The 17,964-nt window shown below is 49.9% G+C and overlaps 1 protein-coding gene and 1 long non-coding RNA gene across 2 annotated transcripts; one reads left to right on the top strand and one right to left on the bottom strand.

The window, feature by feature from the left end:
• The first annotated feature begins 768 nt into the window (after window positions 1–768).
• LOC309889536 (endothelial lipase-like) lies at window positions 769–8,097 on the top strand. Its single transcript, XM_082782385.1, has 9 exons — window positions 769–1,097; window positions 1,741–1,920; window positions 2,131–2,242; window positions 3,313–3,537; window positions 3,951–4,193; window positions 4,415–4,535; window positions 5,069–5,287; window positions 5,843–5,935; window positions 6,594–8,097. Exons 1-9 carry the CDS (start codon window positions 783–785, stop codon window positions 6,613–6,615), a joined length of 1,530 nt encoding a protein of 509 aa, XP_082638511.1. The 5' UTR covers window positions 769–782; the 3' UTR covers window positions 6,616–8,097.
• A 5,069-nt stretch (window positions 8,098–13,166) lies between these two features.
• Window positions 13,167–15,643, bottom strand: LOC309889421. Its single transcript, XR_014319232.1, has 4 exons — window positions 15,599–15,643; window positions 13,745–13,873; window positions 13,527–13,621; window positions 13,167–13,249 (listed from the first exon to the last, which is right to left on the bottom strand). It is a non-coding gene; the product is annotated as an uncharacterized lncRNA (long non-coding RNA).
• Between the last annotated feature and the right edge of the window lie 2,321 nt (window positions 15,644–17,964).

Below are 17,964 nucleotides of genomic sequence, written 5' to 3'. Positions count from 1 at the left end.
GGGAAAATAAGGGAAAAAAGGAGGAAAGGGAGGGAAAAAGAGGGAAAGGAGGGAAAAGAGGGGAAAAAGGGGGAAAGGAGCAGGAAAAAGGAGAAAAGGAGTTGGAAAAGGGGGAAAGGAGGGGAAAAAGGGGGGAAAGGAGGGGGAAAAGGAGGGAAAAAGAGAGGAAAGGGAGGAAAAAGGGGAAAATAAGGGAAAAAAGGAGGAAAGGGAGGGAAAAAGAGGGGAAAGGAGGAAAAGAGGGGAAAAAGGGGGAAAGGAGGGGAAAAAAGAGGAAAAGGGAGGGAAGAAGGGGGAAAAAAGAGGAAAAGGGAGGGAAGAAGGGGGAAAACAGGGGGAAAAGGGGGAAAAAAGAGGAAAAGGGAGGGAAGAAAGGGGAAAAAACGGGGGAAAAAGAAGGAAAAAAGGGAAAAAGGAAGGGGAAAAAAAGAGGTGTGTGGTTCTTATCCCAAAGCAGGTCCGCGGTCGCCCCCCAGCCCACCCCACGCGTGTCCCATGGGCGCCCCCACACCCCCTCTCCACCTCCGCGGCCCTATAAGCGTCACCCCCCTATAAGCATCACCCCCCTATAGGTGTCCCTATCCCTATAGGTGTCCCTATAGGTGTCCCCGAGCCCCCTCCCACCCCATAAACGTCACTGGGAAGGGAGGGGAGGGGGGTGCCCTATGGGACCGGCCCCTTAAAGGGCGGCCCCCAGCGCCGCCCCACAGGCGGCCCCTTATAAGAGCGGCTCCCGGCCGGCCCCTGCCTCAACCCCACAGCCTCGACCCCCCGCCTCGGCCATGAGCAGCCTCCTCCTCCTCTTCCTCACCTTCCTCCTCCTCAGCACCGGCCTCACTGCTGAGGGGGGACCCCACAGGGGCCGAGGCGGGGACGGGGGAGGACGAGGAGGGAGGGGGTCGCCCCTATCGCCACCCATGTCGCCACCCATGTCGCCGACAGTATCGCCGACCCCTCTGTCGCCACGGGTGAGGTTCAGCCTCCACTCGGCCTCTGAGGCCGAAGGCTGCCCGCTGGCCCTGGGGCGGGAGGGGAGCCTGCAGGAGTGCGGCTTCAACGCCACCGCCAAGAGCTTCTTCATCATCCACGGCTGGACGGTGAGCCCTAAAGGGGGCCCTATATAGGGCCAGGGGGCGAGGGGGGACAAGGGGATGTGACCCTATGAACAGCTGCCACCCTACCGGGTGCTGCCACCCCTCAGGAGCCCCGTACCGTGGGGTAGGGGTTGCTTAAGGAGTCCCCAGATCTCCAAATGCACCTGTGCCATATGGCTCCGTGCCTCATGGGGTGAGCACAATTCAGTGCTTTTTCTGCTTTGATCCCCTTAAAATGGGACTAACCCCATAAAGGTGGTAGTTGGGACACGTGTAGCTCCGTATCTCTTATTCGCTCTCCTCAATGAAGCAGCAGAGGGCAGATGAAGCCTGCCAAGCTTTCCCTTTCTGCCTTTTCTGGGCTGCTTGGGGACTCTTCAGTTCCAGGACTGAAAAACCGTGTTGCAAACCATCAGGTTTCCTCAAATTATTGAGGAACGAGCGATAAGGTGGCCACCCTAAGAGGCAGGGTGGCTAATTACAGCCAGGGTCTGTCAAAACCTGGCTGTCCTACCCCATGAGCATGCTGTAATAGGGTTTGCAGAGAAGCCTATATCTGGACAGGACGCATATCCTAGATGAAAACTTCCCAGAATGCTTAATGGGGGCCCTAAAATCCAGCTTCTGACCCCGCTCTCTCCCCCAGATGAGCGGCATGTTCGAGACGTGGCTGGGCAGCCTGGTGGCCGCCCTGCAGGAGCGGGAGAAGGAGGCCAACGTGGTGGTGGTGGACTGGCTCTCGCTGGCCCACCAGCTCTACACGGACGCGGTGAACAACACGCAGGTGGTGGGGAGAAGCATAGCCCGGCTCCTCGACTGGTTACAGGTAGGGTGAGAGGGAACGGGGGCTGTGGCAACCTTCCACGAGCGATTCTTGCACAAGGGAGCCGAGTTTACGCCAGCCCCGATGCTCACGAGCAAGGGAAGGAGCTGGTGTAATCCTGACCCCGAGGCGTAGTGGAGCAACGCCTCGCTGCAGTGCTTACCTGGGAGATGCTGCTTGGGTCAGCTCGGATTATTTCTTTTTCCTTCGCAGGAAAATCCTCTTTTTAAGCTTGAGAACGTCCACCTGATCGGGTACAGCCTGGGCGCCCACGTCGCTGGCTTCGCTGGCAACCACGTCCATGGGACGATCGGCAGAATTACAGGCAAGTGGCTCTGTAAGCAGCCTCTCACCTCTAACAGGGGCAGCAGGCTTCCCCGAAAAGCCTCGTCTCGTTTTGCTGTGATGTTTCGGGCTGGTGTCGTCAGAAATGACAAGCTTCCTACCTGTGGCTGCGGTGTGGGGCACGGCTCTCTTTCCACATGAAACCATTTTAATTTTGAGCTGCAAAAATCGAAGTGTGGGGGGTGTCAGTGAAAAAATCTGTGAACCCATTGATATCGAACGCTTCTGAACTCAAATGTGGACTCAAAATCCAAAGCCTGTGAGTGTTACTGATTCTGTAATCCTAGCTCAAACTAATGAGGGTGAGCTCCCCTGGGTCCAGTTTGTCCCGTGGGATGCTTGGTCAAAAAGAAATCAACTCCACATTCTGACAGCATCTTGGACAGGATGCTTCGTACTTCAGAGAAACAGATTTCAGTGTGTAATAACTTAGGATGTGATAGAAGAGAGCTTTAAGGGTTTAAATCCGACATTGGCAGTGAGTTCCTCAGCCTAATAAAAAAATATCTATGGGTAAAGCAGGAAAAGCACCAAACAAGTTAAACACCTGAGCTGTTCCCCAATTTAAGGCTGCAAGTGAGGCTCAGAGGTAACAGACTCAAAGCCCTGATGGGATCTCAGATGTAAAAATGACCTGGCTGCTGCTTAAACCCCTATTAGTCCCTCCACATGGCCAGGCTGAAAATAAGCTAAATGGAAGCCAAGGCAGCTTTGGCTGCCAGCAGTCCCTGTGGGGTGCTAGACCTCTTCTGGTCTGCAGTCTTCTGCCACCTCTGAAACGTTTTGTCACTGACCTGGCACGGATTGATGGCTCCAGGTTGCCTGTTGGATGTAATTGCTGGAAATGGAGCAGCCTAGGTTGTGTCGCCCCAAGACTTTTATGGGGTATCTTCATCTGTTTCTTTGTGAACCCATGGTGAAGGGCTCCTGGGGGGCAGTATCTGCAATGGGGCAGGGTCTGGCTGTGCAGCAGCTGGCCGGGAAGCCTCCCGGCATCAAATTCTTGCTGATTCCGTGTGAAATAACCCAATTTCTTACCTGCTACGCCAGGCTTGGATCCAGCCGGCCCCATGTTTGAAGGAGTGGACCCCAGCAAGCGCCTCTCCCCTGACGATGCCAGCTTCGTGGACGTCCTGCACACCTACACGAGGGAGACGCTGGGGGTTAGCATTGGGATCCAGATGCCCGTAGGCCACGTTGACATCTACCCCAACGGGGGAGACTTCCAGCCCGGCTGTGGATTAAGCGATGTCTTGGGAGCGATTGCCTACGGGAGTAAGTTCATCATCACTTATTTAACCTCTAGGCTGCTGACAAATAGACTTGGGCTGATGCTGGGGGATGAGTTGATTTTTACAAGAGCAGAGGAAATGACTTTTTTCCCCTCCTAAACTGTCTGTACCCTTGGAAACTAGACTTGCTTTTAGCTCCGAATAACACTTACTAACACCTCATCATAACCTGTGGCTGTCCCGTGCTGCCTCTGGAATCCCCTATAAAGCCCTAAGCGACCCATCCTCTTCAGGAATCTAGCACTAACCTCTCGAATTGCTGCTCTTCCAACAAAAAAAAAAATGTCCAGTTTGGCCTCGTTCAGCTGAAAAAGCTGTTGCTCGCTGTGTCTTTACCAGCTGCTGGGGTGACAAGTACTTAAACAAAATGTATCCCTTGCCGCTCTGCTCCTCTAGCACTTGGTGAAGTGGTTAAATGTGAGCACGAGCGGTCTGTGCACCTGTTTGTGGACTCCCTCGTGAACCAAGATAAACAAAGCTTCGCGTTTCAATGTACTGATTCCAGTCGCTTCAAGAAGGGAATCTGCCTGAGCTGCCGGAAGAACCGCTGCAGCGGCATCGGCTACAACGCCAGGAGAACGCGGAACAAAAGGAACAGCAAGATGTACTTAAAAACAAGAGCTGACATGCCCTTCAAAGGTAGGCTGCCTCTCTCTTGAAAGAGCCAAGGCTGATTTCTAGGAGGGGAAGCGCGGGGTGCACCTGAAATCCCGTAGGTTGATTTGGTTTTGCTCTTTTAAAAAAAAAAATAAGGAAAGGGTTTAGCTTTTGCCAGCCAACGCTACTTCACAGAGTAATTCTGAGCGGTATTTTCAGCTCACACAGCTGGCTCAATGTGTGTTCCTCTTCTTTCCCTCCAGTCTACCATTACCAGATGAAAATGCACGTCTTCAGCTACAAAGGCTCGGCAGAGGCTGACCCCACGTTCTCTGTCACCCTGCATGGCACCAACGGGGACTCCGAGCCCCTCTCCTTGGAGATGTAAGTAAGCTGATCTAACCAGGGGCTGGGCAAGGTGGCTTTTTTTTTTTTTTTTCCTCTGCTAACCCCAGCACTGCAGCTCTGCCTAGCAGCCCCACTTCACCATTCAGGAGCTTTTCAGCTGGGAACTTGATTGCTGATGAAGTAAATTGTGCCCAGTGCTCTATGCATTGGCTTTTGGGGCTTGTTGGTGAAGCATTTTGCTTTCTCCTTCCACCATCTGGGTAGTCTGAGAGCATTTAGATCTCTGGAGGTGTTGTTGACCTCCTTTAGCCTCTCCCACAAAGAGCCGAGGTGTGAAATTCACCCTTCAGCTATGGAAAGCTGGCTGAGCAGCCGAATTTGTGATGCGCTGGACTGAACCAGCCACCCAAGCTCCCTTCCTGCAGTGCAATCAGCAATTAACCGGGGGCAGGTGACTGTGGAGCAGCTGATAAGCTGCAGAGGCTCTGTTTAACCTCTTGCAAGGGGATGAATAAGCATCTGGCCTGCTTCCATAAGGGAGAAATGTTGATTCTCTGCTTTAATTCCAGGCTCGATCAAATCGGCCTCAATGCTACCAACACCTTCCTGGTCTATACTGAAGAGGACATGGGGGAGCTGTTAAAAATCAAGCTCACCTGGGAGGGCACGTCGCAGTCCTGGTACGATCTGTGGAAGGAGCTGAAGAGTTACTGGTACCGGCCTGCCAAGGCTGCCCAGGAACTGCACATCAGGCGGATACGCGTGAAATCGGGGGAGACGCAGCAGAGGTAGGAGCAAACAGGCAGCCTCACACACCTAGCTCGAAACGTCACTCAAAAGGGGCGATTTTTCAGAATCTAGCAGCAAAAAAAAGTGTTTTTGAACTTATCTGGTAGTCTGAACACCTCATCTTCCTTGTTATCACCTCATGCACCTTCATGGTACGAGGGGAGTGGGTTGCTGGCCAGCATGAGGCCACAAACCAGACTTTAAGTCACTGCAGATCAGCTCTGAGATGTTCTTTCCCTTTATTTCGACCCTGTAACAGTCTCCCCTGCCTTTGGGGACTGAGTTGGCCTACTTCAAGGCGATTAAAATAATACCTCAAGAATCCTTTGGGTAGTATTTTCCTTTCCATTTCCATTCCATGAAGTGGAATCTGAAAGTCGGAAAGGAAACATCGCCTCCTCCGTTTGAGGAGGTACTGATATATCAAGATGGTCCAGAGAAGATGTCAAACCAAACAACTTGCCCTAGAATTACCTGCAATCCGTATTTACATCTTGGTTTTTGACCACAGAGGCAACAGGTTCCTTCTCTTGACTTCTGATTCTTCCTCCTAGGTTTGCTTTCTGTGTAGAGGACTCGCAGCTGACCCGCATATCTCCTGGCAAAGAGCTCTGGTTTGTCAAGTGCGCAGACGACTGGAAAAAAAGGTAGGGAAAAGCAGCTATCCACCAAGATCCTTGCAGTAGTAGTGGAGAGCTAATTGGGTGCACCTATTAAATGCTGCTACCCTGTAAAATAACTGCTACTATCCTATAAAACAGAGGAGAGGAAAGTTAGGGGTGGAGGGGAGCGTCCCAAACATCACCTCAGCCTGATGGAAGACCTCGAGCTGCAGAGAAACCTCTTGCTTCTGTTTGGGCTGCACTAGTGGCTCCTCCTGCTTCATCTCCAGCTCTGCTTATCTTGCTTTGCACAAGTCAGCTGAGAAACAGGAGCTGGCACCACTCCAGGCCTGGCAGAAGCCAGCAGGCTGTTTGTGTGTACGGTAGCAAACAATTCGGTGAATGGAAACCCTGCGTGAGAACTCGCTGCTCTGCCACAAGCCTGGAAAGATTTGGCCACCCCAAGTGGCTCTGAACAGGCAGAGCCTGGTGTCAAGACCTGTAAAATTTGTTTGCGACCTTCTTGAGTGCGTGATGGCTTCAGGTTCCCACTGAATAGCTACAGGGCAGAGGGATTTCTTGATTATTTTTGACAAACTCAAATGCCAACCCTCCATTTAAACCTGTTCTCCATGTCCCGCAATTTCTCAGGAATTCCCTGCTATTTCTCTTTAATTTTTTCCCCTCTTGTTGCTTTTCCCAGGCCTGTCTCAAACTCGCTCTGAAGACTTTCCCGAAGAATAACCACGGAACAACCAGGATGCACGAGGACCACGGAAGTGGAAGGATGCTCTGGCAAAAACCTGGCTTGGTAGCACTTAAAGCAAATGTCTTTTTCAAGACAAAACCTCTTGAATCAGGTGGAAGAAACCGAGGAGACACTGATGGACCTAGAATAACTAGAACTACGTCCTCCCTTCCCTGGGGAGCCTGGCTTATGCATTTAGCCTTACCTTGACCTGTTAGACGCTGCGTTTCCTGCCTGCTCCCACTAACCAGAGCTACAGATGAGATCTTAAAACCTCAGCAATGATCTTCTGGTCTGCCTGCCGGGGGAGCTGAGAAGATAATTGTGCTAGCTGCTCAGCAGGCTGCTGGTAACAGAGCTGCCAAGAACAAATGAGCGTCTAGCGTAGGCGTTGCTGCGAATCCTATAGCGCTGGGGGCTGGGGGAAGGTGAGACCTGCACCCACCGAGCACGAGGAGCTCTGTAGGGGTGAGGAGCTCTTTAGGGGAGGGGTGGGAATCAGCACAACGCCACTTCACCCTGTCCTGCGACTTCACCTCGTGCCGTGCCTTGAAAATCCGTCCTGTGTCTGGCCGATGGTGAGATCTGTGCCTGTCGCCTCGTCTGAAGGCAGCGCTCCGTCCCCCCCCTCCTCGTATTTAGCCCTGGCTGCAGGGCTGAGGGCAGCTGGTGGTGCTGGCAGCTGCTCCCCAGCAAGGCTTTGAGGTGTTAATCCCCTCACAAGAGGCAGCTGCCCTGCCACCAAATGCAGCAGAGGAGGAAGGTAACGAACTGAACCCTCTCAGGAGAGCTCGGCACCACTCCTCGTGACTACTGAGACCCCGTTGGCCCCTGCTCCGTTGCTGCTCTAGTCCCGGCGTGTAATTAAGACCTCCTTTCATAATTCAGACCTGATTTTTAGGCGAAGCACTTAACTGAGCCAAACAGACAACAGCCTGCCTTCGCTGCCCCCAACGCCCCGCTCGGATTGCCAGATGAGCTGGGCTTTGCTCTGAGTCGGACAGCCCGCAGCAGAGTCCGGGGCGAACTCTTTATTTATTGCTCTTAATTTTCGGCAGGAGACTCGGCCTAACAACTCCTGAACGATCGGCCTGCAGAAAGACAGTCTGAAAAGGGTGTTGCCACATGGTGCACTGAGTTCTGAAGACCTCGCAAGCCCTTCGAGGCCTGCAGCTCTCAGTTTTTTTTCTTGTAGAGCTTCAATCCAACCAAAGCAAGCGCATTTGGAGATCTTTTATTTTTTTTTTCCCATGGTTTTAAGCAAAGGCTTCAATAAGCGAAGCTTTTGGTAAGTAGCTGAGGCTTGTCACCACGCCATCCTTAGAGTGGCTTCAAAGCCCTGTTTGTATATTGTGGTTTTTGTATGACTTCAAAACCTTATTTATTTCTCGTGCTGTACATATGTAAAAACTGAAAGATTTTTGGTTCGGAGTAACACTTTTTATAAGCCTTAAGACAAAAAAACAAATAAAGAGCTTTGTAAAAACCATGGAAGTCTCGCTCTTAATCGATCCCAGGCTTTCCTCAGGGCTGCATTTTGTGTCTCCTGCCTCCAGCAAGTCCCAGAGGCCAGCAGCCAGGTGGACGTAGTCTACAGCTGCCCTTGTTCAATCATTACCTGACCTTGCTGGTGAGCCTGTCGAGGAGGACATGAAAGAAAAAGGAGCACAAACTTCATTTTCCCAGCGTTGCTCCCACCAGCAGCGGCCACCCCATCCTGGTGGCTCCAATCCAGCAGCAGCAGGACTCTGCAAACAAAGCAAAGAGCCCCGAGCTGTGGGAGATTTACATGAAATTACTCGGTTAACCTTTTCCTAGAAGTAAAGCAGGGGCTGCAAGCCCTTCCTCCAGGAGTTAGGGACCGCAGGTGATGCTCTCCCGGCTGGGTCAGACAAGTTTCCCCAATTATAAGGTCCGCTGTGCCCTAATTAAATCAAAAAATAATGAAGAAATAAAGAGGCAGGCCCTATTCCTGAACTCTAATAAATTTGGGGTGGCCCCATATGACAAGCAGGGCTGAGGCTGGGGTCTGTGCTCGACGTAGCGTCCCCCTCCCCCTGGTTTTCTTTTTGGGATTGCTTTGTCACGGCCCCTCCATTCAGCCGGGTTCCCCCGAAGGTCAGCCTGCGTCTCCGGAGGAACAAGGCGCCCCGCACGGGGAATGCTTTACAACCTTCCCCGTCCCTCCACGCCACCCCAGCTCCAGCGAGCAGCCTCCATCGGGCACTATTCCCCCCGAAACACCCCAGCATCGCGGCTTTTTAAGGTGGGTTGAACAAAAAAAACCCGCCTGCGGGTTGCTTCTCCACCATTTCCCTGCGTAACGCGGCTCAGGAGGCTCCGGCTGCATCCCGCAGGCGGTTTCCGAGCTGCAAGAGTTGGGATAGAATAAATTCAATGCAAGGGCTGTGCTGGGGAAGGGAAAGACCTGGCAGCGTTTTCGGGAACAAGAACAGCACGTTCTTTGCTGGCTTCCCCTCCCGAGATAACCGGGCAGCCCCACAGCACCAGGTAAAGCTTCCCCGGGACAACCTCACCCAAACTTGGCTGTAACGACCCAAAAAAAACCCAAGCCCTCGCTCCTCCGACAGCAATAATAACGAGTTGTAATTTTATGCCTGCTTGGCTGCTGGCATTCCAACATAAATTACACAGCTCATTGACTTCCCAGCCCGAGCGCAGGCATTTGAAACCTCTTCCTTCTGATTTGACTCGTAATAAGGGCGAAAAACAAGGAAAAGGGACAAATAAAGTATGGATTTTTATCCTTAGTTTCACTTCTCCTTAGTCAGCTGTCCTAATGGTTGCAAAGCAGTTCAGACAAAATAATGATGTAAGATGTAGATGAAACCTTCAGGCAAATCTGGTTGATTCTTTGCTCCTTTCCATACATCTTCCCCTATCCTGTTTTGGGCTGAAAACAGACGAATCCGAGCAAATTCCCAAAAGAAAGGCCACTCGAGCTTAGCTGGAGCCACACCGAAACAATCCTCCTCCTCTGCCATAAAATCTGCAGATTTTATTGAGAAGGAGATCCTCACCCCACAGATCCGTCGGTTTTTTGAGCAACCCAAAAAATCTTAATTACAATAAAAAATTTCTTAATTAAGAAACCCCCCCACGAAAGGATGGATTGAGCATTATTCACCCAGCGCAGCGCAGGGAATTTCCAGCCACGGATCCCGAAGCATCAGCTGAGTAATAACCCTTCAAATTTCCCTCTGAATTTCAGAGCCATCGACCTGGCCGGCTTCCAGATGAGTAAGGTTATGCAGAAAAATTGGGTTTCCTTAAATAGGGTTTATCAGCGTTGACCTTATTGTCAAGGAACGTGAATCCATGTCGGAAAAGTCCCAAAGGAACTAGCCTGTATCACGAGCAAGCAGTTTTTAGGCACAGAAAAACACTTGAAGGGCTGGGTTTTTCGCTTATTGAAGCTTGCTTCTGCTCATTCAGCCTGGCCTAATAGGGTCTGCACCCCTATTCCCATATCAGACGCCAGGAGGTAAAAGAAACTGAAAATTAAAGGGTAGAGAAGGGATCTGATGGTGATTATGGCACCACAAATCAACTCAGACAAGAATTGATTCATTTACACGTTGCACGTGCTCACTTTAATGATTTCATACATTAAGGTTTTCCATCTTTTCCCCTGCTTTTCCTCCTCCTCGTTGAGCATTCGTTCGTGGCCAATTCCTCATCTCACGAAGCCCGACGAGCCTCTTCTGCTCAAGTCCACCCACCCGGGCACTGCTCGAAGGGACACGCACGAGTCCCAGGGCTGGGCTTTCAAAAGGTGCAAGTTTCGAACAAAATTAATCATCATCTCTCTATTTTTTTCCTGTTTCTTCTTCCCGGCATCCTCAGCAACCGGCCTAAATTCCTGTCCGAGGTCCAAGCCGCACGGTGCCTCCCAGCCAGCTCCAGGAACAACATCAAAGCGCTGACCTACAAATCTTGCATCCTGTCCAACAGCTACTTACCAGGACGCGAGGAACTTCGTATCTCGTGCATCTCCTCAAAACGGAGCCAAAAGACGGTTTTTGAGTTTCGTCGGAGAGCTTTTGCTGCTCTTGCGGGATTTTAGTGCCCCTCGGAGCTGTTTGCCTTTTCCCCGCTGGAAGACCATGAGAAACGAGCAGGGAAAAACTTGCCAGCTACGTGGGAGAAGCAAGGAGCCTCACGATATAAGTGAAATGCTGTCAGATGAGCAAGGAAGAAAATGGAAATGTACTTACCTATTTCCTTCTAGCCCCATCACAAGTTAATAAGTTTGCACGTGGGGGGAAATCAAATGTTTGTGATACTTAAATTGACAGCATCTCCTTAAGATAACGATTGCAAATACTGGAAATAACTGGGACAGGAGAAAGAAAGAACCCTGATTTATTTTTTTTTTCCCACTCTTCCACTTAGACCAAAAGAGCGCCCTTCCAAAATATTTTAATGAAGATTATGTTAATTCGCATCCCATCCTGTACGGACAACCGGAGCCAAAGCCGAGCTCTGCTGTTTGTCATTAGTTGCTAAAAAAAAAAAAAAAAACTATAAAACGGCAACTATTTCGGTTAATTCTGCATAATTCAACTCCTCTTATCTGGAGAGGCGTCCTACATCTGCGTTCCTGCAGCTGCTCCTCCTGCTGCCAGGCATCTGGGGGAGGAGAGGGTCCGGGTCCCTTCTGGATGAGTCTCAGCGTTGCTGATCCCACTGCTCCTCCCCGGTACTTCCCTGGGGGGGGAAGATCCTGAGTCCTCTCCCCCTCCTTAGCAGAGGAGCTGCCAGGTGTAGAAGAGCCCCCGAGCTTCGAAGCACCTGAGGATGAGTTGTTCCCAGCCCAGAGCAGAATCGTAAAATCATTTTGGTTGAAAAAGACCCTCAACGACCCCAAAAAAAAAATCCTACACATGGCCCCAGTAACACCTGGGACAAGGTGGTCGATGACGCTGCTTTAGGACAGCGTGTACACAGGCTCCCGTGTCCCTGCATCTCCAGAGCCAAGGTCAGGGAAGTGTTTTTATGAGGTTTGGCCTGATTTATAAGGTTTGTCATTAAACAGCGCCCGAGTGCAGCTTGCTCTGGGGTCAGGCCACCCTCTGCTCCCTGCTGGAGGAGACTGAATATCAGGCCTGCTGAATATCAGTCCCCTCCTTGCTGAGGAGCCCATAAAAGCCTTTTATGGGCTCCATCCTCAATATTTTATACGTGTTTCCCGTGCTCCTAAGCTGTCACCGACAGGTGACCGGATCCTTACCTGAATTTAAGGTAAATTTGGGACTTTGAAGCGACAGCGGAGCCGTGCTCCCTGCTCACTTCAGCCATCGGGTTTTCCAGCCAGGATAAAGCAACCTGCGGCTCCCGAATGCACCAGCTCCAAACCTGCAGGGGAGAATTTCAAGATCTGCTCAGCGTCAGGGGTGAACAGGGGCTGATTTACACCTCGAGATAACAGGCACACGAGCAAGCCTGCTTGTTTGTAAACCGAGGCTGCTTTATCCCTTCTTGATTCAGGATCTTCCAGGAGGCACGGCATGTCAGCTCCATTCAGCAGCCCTTTTTATTTATGATTTCATTCCCGCATCATCTGAACAAAGATGGGCATTGTCCGAGGCCCTGGCTGACAAACAGAAACTGTTGCTCAAATTCCTGCTGCGTTGTTTCCCCCCCCGGTTTTGCTGAATCAGCTTTCGACTTTCATAGGAAAGCTTTATTAAGAAAAAAAAAAAAAAAAAAAGAAAAAAGAAAAGTGAAATCTGTTTTTCTAATTCCACCTCCCTAAGCAGCTTGAGCAGCGTTTTGTCGCTCCAACAAGCCTGGATGCTGTTTGTGCCAGGTTGCCCTGACTGCTCTGCCCCTAATATCCCATCCCAAAGCTTCGAGAAACAAAGGATGCAGACTGGGCTTGGGCACGTATTAATGCAGCTTTTCCATCCTGCTTTTTTTTTTGGAAAAAGGAGTTTTTAGGACGGGACTGCAGGTTTTAGGAGCTGATAGGGTGAATCGTGCTCGGGATGGGTCCTCCACCCCACAGCAGAAAGGTCTGTGGGAGGTCGCAGAAGCCAAGGAAAAGCTCCCAGTGCCTGTTAGGCTGCAGATGGCCTCCCCGGGCACTGCAATTAGGGCTGACCCGTTGCAAAATGCAGGCCAGGCATCTCCCCTCCTGGTTTCTGGACTCCTGGTGACTCTCCAGAGTCCCTGGAGATTACGCTGAAGCAATCGCAGCTGGAATATTTTGACTGGCTGGCTGACCACAAGAAGGGGCTCTGGTTGTAACAGCAGAAGTAGATCCAAGGTTGGTCATCAACAACGATACTTGAGGACAACCTTAAGGTCACAGTCTGGCCCCAGACATACCAAATATGCTCCAAACCCCTCAGCAAAGCTGCCGAAACCAGACTCTGAGGTCGCTTGTCTCTGTTCCTACAGGATGCTTGAAGCCTACCCAATTTATTTGGGCCTTGAGCCCACAGATTCCTCCACTCTGATAACCCCATTCTCACCTACAGGCCCCGACGACAGGTGAAACTGCTCCAGGTTTGGACACCAGCTGCTTGTTGAAGCTCGGGAGGTGGGAAAGGATCGATGTTGAAGGTGATTTTCCAGGGTAAGATCTGCTGAAAGACAAACATTTATGCTGGCTGCATCTCCAGCTTGTGGTTTCCCTCTTTGATTTGTGTTGCAGACGCACAGCAAACGCAGGACAGCGTTGCAGAGCCGCGGGAAGGTTACCGAGGGACATCTTAGGACGTGCCAAGTGTGCCCCCAGTTATCCATGTGGCAATCCCATAGGCAGCAGTGTGCAAGCACAGGTTAGGATACACAGAAAGACCCAAGCCCGTCTGAGTCCCACACACAATGTCTCCTAAGGCAGAGGAGACCGTGACATACCTAAATCTGAGGTCCCAGACCAGTTCTCCAGCATGTTTGCAAGCGCTCCCACCAGGACTCGACGTTTTATGGACTTTGTGGTTGATGTTTTCGCTCTTGAAGAGACAAGAAACACAGGTTCAGCACAGGAGTTTCTACATACACAGGAATTTTAGTCTCTGAGCACCGATTTCTAGATCTGTAGATAAAAATAAAATCCTTCTGAAGTCTACGCTCACCTGCTGCACAGGGTCTGGGCCTCTTGTCAACCTTCCTCGAGCTCCTCTTCCTCACACCTTCAAGCAAAGCTGGCCCAAGCAAACTGAGAGGACGGTGGATCACACCTCAAACTGCTAAGCCCTCGGCGCCTTTGGTGTGAAAATTGGCAAGTTCAGGTTATTAAAAAGGTGCTTTGAGTGCCAAGAGCCTCACGAGGCAGGGAAGGCCTCCCACCATGAAGGGGTTCTGCTCCCAGCTGGGGATCTGTCTACGTGACAGAATAAAAACCCAAGGGAGCTTCCCAAACAGCTAACAATTATTTCAAGAGCCACCGACTGTTGCTTTTTTACCCCTTTTTGGTTATGTTGAGGTTGGTCTTCACTAAAACTCGTCTTAATACGTTGTAACGCATTTCTTTTGACATGAGCTTTTCATATTTCCACGCAAAACTATTGACTTTTTCACCCTCAAGGTACGCTTCAGATTTATCCCACCCATACAGAGTGGACCAGACGACACCAGACATCTGTGCTAGAGGATGAAGGAGACCAGGGCAAAGCTTAGGGGATATAGAGGGTATTTGAAGGTACGTGGCATGGAAAATACGTAATTAAGCTGTGTGTTACTAATAAAAAATGGAAGAAAAGTCTAGGAATAGGGAAAAAGGGCAGGGGAACAAAAGGACAGAAGAAAGTTATCAGGAAGAACAGAAGAAAAATTGCAAGTTGACTTTTCAAGAATATACACATAAGTCATAAAGCCTCTCCATGCTGATTTTTTTTGGGCTCTGGACAGGTTTTAGAAATGACCAGCAATTACACGCCGTACAAAGCTGGAAAACCTGAGAAGGACCCGCTGTAGGTTTCAAGAGAAGAACAATTATTATTGATAAATAAATCCAACTCCTGGCACGGTCAGTGACAGAAAATAGGACTTCATTTAGTAGTACTCCAAATATCTTCCTAAAAAAAAAAAAAGGAAAGTTTTTCAAAGCACTCCGTTTATACCTAGTAAATACAAAGGATGTGCATTAACATGCCCAAGTGAGTGATTTTCGCTCATGGGCTGTTGCAATAAAACCCAAGCTATCTCTTACATGAAACCAAATGGAAGAGGTTGCTTCAGCAGTATTATATAAATTTATTTTTAACCCCATGCCTCAGGGCCGGAGTAGCATTTTGGAACTTGTTCCTGAAAAAAGTTCCTGGTATTATATGCTGAAGACACAATCTTCCCACTTACATGCCCTTAAAACCACTTATTTGGTGAACGCTGAAATACAGCTTCAGGTATGAAAGGCACCAGTTGCCAATCAGAGCTGATTTTTTTTTTCCTCGCTAAATAATTTACTACTGTTTGTTTGCTCTGAAAAACGCGGTAAGATAAAGGTTTATATTTTCTTTCTGGGCATTTTAAATTCAGAACGGTTTGCTCTCCGTGGCCAAGCTTTTCCTCGCATGATGACAAACCCACCTGATCCCGACCACAGGCAATACAATTCCATCCACTTCAGCTCGACAGCTCAAGAGCGCATATATCAGGAAAGTATTCGCGCTGATTCACCCCCATAAAGAAATAAAAAGCATCATTTCCTGTGGTTAGCTGTGCCAAGAGTTAAATACCTGATGACTTTCCTTTTACTCTCTGCAGCTCAGCCACCAGCGCTAGATGTGTGTCCCTTTTTCCTAGATTAAATTAGTTATTTACCAATTAGGATTTTCTCCTCTGAAAATGGTCATTTACACAGTGAAGTCACCACATAATCATCTTGCTGATCCAATAAGTAGACGAGCTCTTCAAATGCAGCAGAATTAAAACCATTCCCCAACCCTTTTCCATTGTCTCAGCCCAACTCACCTTTCGTTTACTCTCACCTTGCCTAAATTGTCGACATCCTGCAGCATCCATCAGGTTCGTGGAGCTGAAACGTTGGCCTGGCTATCACTACACACAGCAGTAGAAGTTATTGTCCCTGGTAACTCCTCTAGAGTTTCTACATGAAGGTCTTTATCTCGTTTTCCTTAAAAAATAAACGACACATCAACCAAAAAAATAAAATAAAATTGTCTACTCTTCAGGTCTTCTTACACCAAAGGTTTAGATCCAACTTAAATGCCTGAGATGAGGATGCGATTCCTGGTCTTTTTTTTTTAATGGACAGGACTGAAATCTTTATCAGTTTTTATGGAGAAGTCTTCCCAACACCAAAGCATCTTATGTCAATAGATTGCCTTTAACACCCAAAGCCATCATCTCCCCAGGTAGTGAAAAACGACCGTTTTGACAAAAATCTGCCACTTGGCAGCGGGGAGCACAGCATTTAGGAGCACACCGACGGCACCATGTGCCAAACTTCCCATGAATTGTCCTGCTGGGTCATCTTTAAGCAATTGCCTCTCTCCAGGTACATGTGTTTTAGCCAATTTACATCACAGAGTGCTTTTCCAGGCCAGTCTGGCCAGCACAAATAGTTTTTTTTTTAGGAATATTCCACCCTAAGCCCTTGGTGAGCAATGACCCAGCACCTCTTACGCACCTGAAATCCTCAGCAGGTCAAATCCCCAAATCTTTGCTCTGCCCCACGTCACGATAAAGCCCGCTTAAGTGTCACAAACACAACACTTTTTTTCTGCTTCCTTAGCCAGTTTGCACGCTGCTGTTGTCTGGTTACTTGTCGTCTCACCTGGTTCTGCAACACGGTGTTTTTCTTGACGGGGTTGAGGGATAATCCAGTTCTCTCTCGTCTGGAAACACCTTACAAAAACACACTCAGCCTTCACGGAGTACCTTTAATCTTAGCTGAAGTGTTTATGGACCACGGGGCTCACTCCACAGTCAGCTGCATCCCTGCAAGCCCGTGCTGGCTGGGAGAGAGATGAATTAAAGGATGGCAAAAAAAATCACTGCAATGTGTGCAACAGCAAAATACAAATTGACTCCGTATGAAGCCCATTTGGCTCTGGCAGGGCCTATTTGTTTTCTCTCTGGTTTTCTTTATTCCTGGCTATTCCTGCTGCTCAGCATCAAGAGAAGATAAAGAGAAGGCCGTAGATCACTTTGGGTAATAAAACAGAGTTTATTACAGAGCACTTAATTGTTGTGGGAAAGATAATTGATCTTGGAGGCCTCAAAATTGAGCAAAATCTCATTTTGCCAGGTGCTGTATGGGTATCCCCTACATAACAACCTTCCCCAGGGATCAGATTGCATAAAGCAGCAATATGAAAAGTGCGAAGAGAAATAAAAGCACAGAAAAAAATAACCTCGTGGGGAAGCACTGCCTCCTTCCTACGTCCTCCAGGCAGCCTCAAGAGCTCAAAGGTCTGTCAGCAAGCACGGCCTTCAGAGAACGACCCCCCTAAATAACACACAATAGCCCTGAAACCCTAAAGACTTTTTGAAAAATATAGAAAACCTTCCAGTTGGAAGGAGCGGGTCAACCAAAGGCTCAGCACCCTGATTTGCAGAGCCGGAGGGAGAAATGTCCCGCACGAGGCACGAGCGTCTTGGCGCTGCTCTGCCAACAACCAGGACAGAAGTTGGGCACGCTCCGGGATTCCTCTCTTAAAAGTCTTAAAAATCTTCCCCAACCCACTTTCTCTGCCTGGATCGATCAAGCAAAGTCTTTTCTGAGCCATCCAGAGCTGTGGGATTTGAAGCTTGAAACACCTCGGTCTCATGACAAGGCCGGCGCTGGGCGCAGAGCACGGGGACGCGATAAATCCCCGCTCAGGACACACGGTGGGCAGCGGCGCAGAGCTCCGTGATCCCGGGGGCCTTTTCGGCTGCTCCTGGCCCCAAAGAAAGCGAGGCAGACCCTACAGAGGGGCTGTTTTGTTGGAAGGGCTTAGCCCAAACGCTGCCAGGTGGAAGGCAGCCAAGATGCAGCAGACCGTGACGGAGAGACCCGCACCACGCAGACAGCAGCAGGCACCAGAGGGGAGAATTCGGCCAAGGAGGGCAAAACACACACGGCCACCGAGCCGCTTACACACGGGCCCATTTCGGTAGGGGGTCAAGTCCAATTAGGTACTTTATTACTCATTTAGGACTTGTCTGGCTTTCAGGGCTGGAAGAATGGCGGTGTGCGCACGTGAATCCGTGCCTCCAGCGGGGACGAAGGGCGATTTGCATTTGAAGCGAGTCACCGAGCCCATTCCCAGGCGGTTTTCTTGATGCATGGCTTAGCAGGAGGGGGTGGTTTCGTTTTATTTCCCCCGGGACTTGGCACAAGCCGACG

This window comes from Aythya marila (genome assembly GCF_965140915.1).
Source record: "Aythya marila genome assembly, chromosome: W".
Lineage (NCBI taxonomy): Eukaryota > Metazoa > Chordata > Aves > Anseriformes > Anatidae > Aythya > Aythya marila.
The sequence above is the reverse complement of the archived record's forward strand: the minus strand, read 5'-3'. Positions and strand labels throughout refer to the sequence as shown.